The 5,679-nt window shown below is 42.6% G+C and overlaps 1 protein-coding gene across 1 annotated transcript; it reads right to left on the reverse strand.

Annotated features, from left to right (window-relative positions):
* Positions 1-1,262: 1,262 nt before the first annotated feature.
* On the reverse strand, positions 1,263-4,993 carry LOC132038047 (uncharacterized). The gene is made up of 5 exons (XM_059428773.1): positions 4,732-4,993; positions 3,195-3,544; positions 2,664-2,978; positions 2,136-2,462; positions 1,263-1,469 (listed from the first exon to the last, which is right to left on the reverse strand). The coding sequence occupies exons 1-5, from the start codon at positions 4,991-4,993 to the stop codon at positions 1,263-1,265; spliced, it is 1,461 nt and encodes a 486-aa protein (XP_059284756.1).
* Positions 4,994-5,679: the final 686 nt, after the last annotated feature.

Here is a 5,679-nt window from a genome sequence, read left to right on the forward strand (position 1 = left end):
TCTTTAATCATACTTTCATCATATTTCCCATCAACTTATATGTACTAGTTATCGAAGACTAATTTGGGTTACGAAAATTTGGGCAGCATCTCCCCTATATTATCTACTTCCTCCAAATACCAAAACAACTCCCAAACAATACCAACAACATCAACAACAATATCATCAAGATCCTACATGACAAATATGTACAATTCCATCCAAAACTTTCTTCAAACCTCAATCCATAAGCCAACAACATCAACACAACAAACTATAACTTTTATTCTCGTAAATATTCCTAAATCAATGTTAATAAAGAGAGATTCATACCTTATCCTTACTAGAATAGAAAGATCTTCAATATTTGTGTTGAATCCAAGCCAACTCCGTCGCAAAACAAAACTATAATCGCGACTACACGTTACCCGGACCTCGATTAATACTCCGTCACTTGAAATTACTCAAAATCCTCACTTTTGTGTTGTATGTATGCTCTCATATGTTGCTGAGCTTTTAGGGGAAATATTATGGAGAAAAATGAGGGTTTTAACCCTTATATAGCTTGTTAAAGTCGGTGGAAACCGACTTAAATTTTCCCTTCGCGTTCGCGGCCTTGGGTCGCATTCGTGAAGGGTTTCTCAGGGTTACTCTTTGCGTTCGCATCCTTGGGTCGCGTTCGCGTAGGGTAATTTTCTGCTATGGCGGCCTAACTTGTAATGTCCATAACTCTCTACTCCGATGTCCTATCGACGAACGGTTTGTTGCGTTGAAAACTAGACTTCATGAACTTCAATTTAGGATTTTGATTTGCTTCAAAACTCCTCATATACTAAAAGATATTCTTTCCTCCAAGTTGGGCCAAAATTGCCCTTCATATTTTCTTCAAAGTTCCAACAAATTTAATTTCCTTGATTCACTTGCTCCTCAATCCCTCCATAGCTTATTATATGAACTTAAACCCTCACAATCATAAGATAAGCGCATATAATCTCATATACCTCCTGAAAGGTAACTCGAATCTCAACATACAAAACTACGGGGTGTAACATTCTCCCCCCCTTTAAGAACATTCGTCCTCGAATGTTGGGATACTTGAAGTATAATCATATATTTCAATCTTTCACAAGCTTTAGTAAAGTCTCCCTTATAATCTGAGCTCTACTATTACTTGTATACAACAAGTTCCAATTTATATGCCCTACCGAATACCGTAATCAATAACACAAAATCGTACAATAATTAGAATAACATTTCCCATCACATTAACTCTTAAGGGGGGTTTAAATATAACTTTTACCTTGTAAGTTATTTATTGATGGAGCGGACTCTTGTAAGGTTTCTTCTGGAATAGCATCATCTGTAGCAGGGAATAAGTGAGGGTACTTGGACTTCATTTCCGCTTCAGCTTCCCACGTCATCTCTTCCCTGTCCTTGCTCCTCCATAGAACCTTTACTGACGCCACATCCTTGGTCCTGAGTCTGCGGACCTGTTTGTCAAGAATGGCAATTGGTTCTTCCTCGTATGTCAGATTCTTTGTAACTTATATATCATCAACATGTACGATTCTGGAGGGATCTCCAATACATTTTCTCAGCATGGATACATGAAAAACTGGATGAACTACTTGCAGTTCTGATGGTAGCTCCAATTCATAAGCTACCTGGCCTACCCTTCGGACGATCCTATAAGGTCCGATATATCGGGGATTGAGTTTCCCTTTCTTACCAAACCGCATCACGCCCTTCATAGGTGATATTTTCAGAAACACCCAATCACCTACTTGAAACTCCAATTCTCATCGTCATACATCTGCATAAGATTTCTGACGATTCTGAGCTATACGTAACCATTCCTGAATAAGCTTTACTTTTTCAATAGCCTGATGAACAAGGTCTGGCCCGAATAAGTTTTCTTCTCCGACTTCAAACCAACCGGCAGGAGATCTACACTTTATGCCATATAAAGCCTCATACGGAGCCATTTTGATACTGGTATGGTAGCTATTGTTATAAGCAAACTCTATCAGAGGCAAATGATCATCCCAACTTCCTTGGAAATCCAGTACACAGGCTCGTAACATATCTTCCAAAGTCTGAATAGTCCGCTCAGCTTGCCCGTCTGACTGCGGATGGAAAGCCGTACTAAGATTTACTCGAGTACCAAGACTTTCCTGAAAAGATTTCCAGAACTTTGCCGTAAACTGAGCGCCTCTGTCAGAAATAATGGACACAGGAATGCCGTGAAGACGCACAATCTCCTTAAGATACAATTTAGCATAGTCTTCAGCAACATAGGTGGTCCTTACCGGCAAGAAACGGGCTGATTTGGTTAACCTATCAATGATTACCCAAATAGAATCGAATTTGCGATGAGAACGGGGCAATCCCATGATGAAATCCATATTAATCACTTCCCATTTCCACATTGGGATCTCCATTTCTTGTAATAAGCCACTGGGTTTCTGATGTTCGATCTTTACCTGTTGGCAAGTGGGGCATTGAGCTACAAAGTTAGCAATATCTTTCTTCATACCATTCCACCAATAAAAGCCCTTGAGATCATGGTACATCTTCGTGGATCCGGGATGGATTGAATACCGAGAATAATGAAATTCTGACATGATCCTGTCCCGAAGCCCGGTTACATTTGGAACGCACAGGCGGCCTCGATATTTGAGAACCCCATTTGAGTCAAGTTCAAAAGCTGAGATCCGATTTTGTTGAACTCCTTCCTTGGTAGAGATTATAACTGGATCCTCATACTTTTGAACCTTTACGTCCGAGGCAAGAGTCGATTGAGATATATTCTGTAAGGTAATCCCAGTGTCTTCTGAATCTAGTAGGCGAACTCCCAGATTTGCTAAGCGATAAAGTTCTCTAGTCATTTCCAATTTTTCCGCTGGCACATACAATAGACTGCCCATTGATTTGCGACTTAGAGCATCAGCTACAACATTAGCTTTGCCAGGGTGATATAAAATTTCGGCATCATAATCCTTTAGCAATTCGAGCCATCTTCGTTGCCTCAAATTCAATTCCTTTTGCTTGAATATATATTGAAGGCTTTTATGGTCTATATAGATATCAACATGGACTCCGTATAAATAATGCCGCCATATCTTCAGAGCGTGAATCACTGCCGCCAACTCCAGATCATGGGTTGGATAATTTTGCTCATGTTTTCGTAACTATCGAGAGGCATAAGCGATCACCTTACCATTTTGCATTAGCACACATCCCAAGCCAGTGCGTGACGCATCACAGTATACAGTGTAACCCTCAGTGCCTTCTGGAAGGGTGAGAACAGGAGCGGATGTCAACTTATCTTTCAATTTCTGGAAACTCCGCTCACACGCTTCTGACCATTGAAACTTGGCCCCTTTCTGAGTTAATTTTGTAAGGGGAGCTGCTATAGAAGAAAATCCTTCTACAAATCTCCGATAATACCCCGCAAGGCCCAAGAAACTTCGAATTTTCGAAGCTGTTGTTGGCCGGGGCCAATTCTTAACGGCTTCGATCTTCCGATCGTCAACTTTAATACCCTCATCAGACACAATATGGCCTAGAAAAGCCACTGAGGTCAGCCAAAATTCACATTTGGAAAATTTTGCGTACAACCTTTGATCTCGCAGTGTTTGCAACACCTTTCAGATATGTTCAGCATGTTCCGTCTCCGAACGAGAGTATACCAAGATATCGTCAATGAATACAATAACAAAAACATCCAAGAAGGGCCGGAATACTGTGTTCATTAGCGCCATAAATGCCGCAGGAGCATTTGTCAATCCGAAAGACATAACTAAGAATTCAAAATGCCCATATCTCGTTCGGAAGGTTGTCTTTGGAATGTCTTCCCTTTTTACACGTAGTTGATGATACCCTGACCTTAAGTCAATCTTCGAGAAGCATTTGGCACCCTGTAGCTGGTCGAACAAATCATCAATTCTAGGCAATGGATATTTGTTCTTGATAGTCACCTTATTCAATTGCCGATAGTCAATACACATTCTTAGTGAGCCATCCTTCTTGCGCACAAATAATACCGGTGCTCCCCACGGAGAAGTACTGGGCCTAATGAAGCCCTTATCTAACAAGTCCTGCAATTGCACCTTCAATTCCTATAATTCGGCAGGGGACATACGATAAGGAGGAATGGAGATGGGCTGAGTGCCCAGATACACATCAATCGCAAATTCAATTTCCCTTTCGGGAGGGAGATATGGTAATTCATTGGGGAATACATCCTGAAATTCATTAACTATAGGAACGGATTGCAAAGTTGATAGTTCGGCTTCAGTGCTCCTAACTCGAACCAAATGATAAATATAGCCTTTGAAAATCATTTTCGCGCCTTAAGATAGGAAATAAACCTACCCTTTGGAGCTGGAGTATTGCCCTTCCATTTAAGAACTGGTTCCCCCGGAAACTGAAATTTCACAGTTTTGGACCAACATTCCACATTGGCATAGCAAGAGGCTAGCCAATCCATACCCATAATAGCGTCAAAGTCCACCATTTCTAACTCCACTAAATCAGCAAAAGTTTCACGGCCACATATCGTAACCACACACTTACGATAAATTCATCTCGCAACAACAGGTTCCCCGACCGGAGTAGAAACTAAGAAAGGCTTGGACAAAGATTCGGGCTTAATACCAAACTTATCAGCAATATAAGGAGTGATATAAGATAGTGTGGAACCCGGGTCAATCAATGCATAGACATCATAGGAACAGATGGATAAAATACCTGTCACAACATCTGGGGACGACTCAAGATCCTGCCGCCCTGTAAGTGCATAAATACGATTTTGGCTGCTGCCGGAACCAGACATCTGACCTCTTCCCCTACCTCTACCTGCAAGGACTGAAGAAGAACCTTGCCCAGGAGGGCGAACAGAAGATGAAGAACCTGCGATCGAACCTACCGGCTGAGCCGGGCCTCCTCTATCGCGAGATGGACAGTTTCCCATAACATGACCAGGCTGCCCACAAGAGTAACACACCCCCATACCCTGGCGACACTGGCCAAAGTGGCCCTTACCGCACTGATCACAACGGGGTAGTGGGGGCCTTGCCTGGCTCGATTCTCCCCTATAAGAAGGAATTGGCGCTCTCAAACTCTAACCCGGTCCAGAATAAATGGGTCGATCATAACGCTGCCTCTGAAATCGAGAAGGTGCACTAACTACTGAAGGAGCTGATCTTCTATAAGAATAGGGCCTATAACCTTCCTGATAAGCACCTGAATAACCTGCGGATCTGGGTCGCTTATAACGGCCCCTATTCGGGTCTTGTTCGGTCCGCTGTTGACGTTCAAGGTCCTCCAAATTCTGAGCATATGCCTGAATACGAGCAATATCCATGCCACCCTGTAATGAAGCCGTCATACAATCCTTAATCAAGTGAGGTCCAAGTCCAGTCACGAAACGATGTACCCTATCTTCCATTTCAGCTACCATCGCCGGAGCATATCTAGCCAAGGAGTTAAACTTCAAACTATATTCCCGAACGCTCATATTATTCTGGCGAAGCAATAGAAACTCATCAACCCTGGCCCTGCGGACCTCGGCCGGCAAATAATGATCTAAAAAGGCTCTGGTGAACTCGGGCCATACTGCTGGAGGTGCATTCTGCCCTCTCGACTGTTGCCAGGACTCATACCATACTGCCGCCACATCCCACAACCTATAAGAAG

Source organism: Lycium ferocissimum, chromosome 11, assembly GCF_029784015.1.
Source record: "Lycium ferocissimum isolate CSIRO_LF1 chromosome 11, AGI_CSIRO_Lferr_CH_V1, whole genome shotgun sequence".
NCBI classification, from domain to species: Eukaryota; Viridiplantae; Streptophyta; class Magnoliopsida; order Solanales; family Solanaceae; genus Lycium; species Lycium ferocissimum.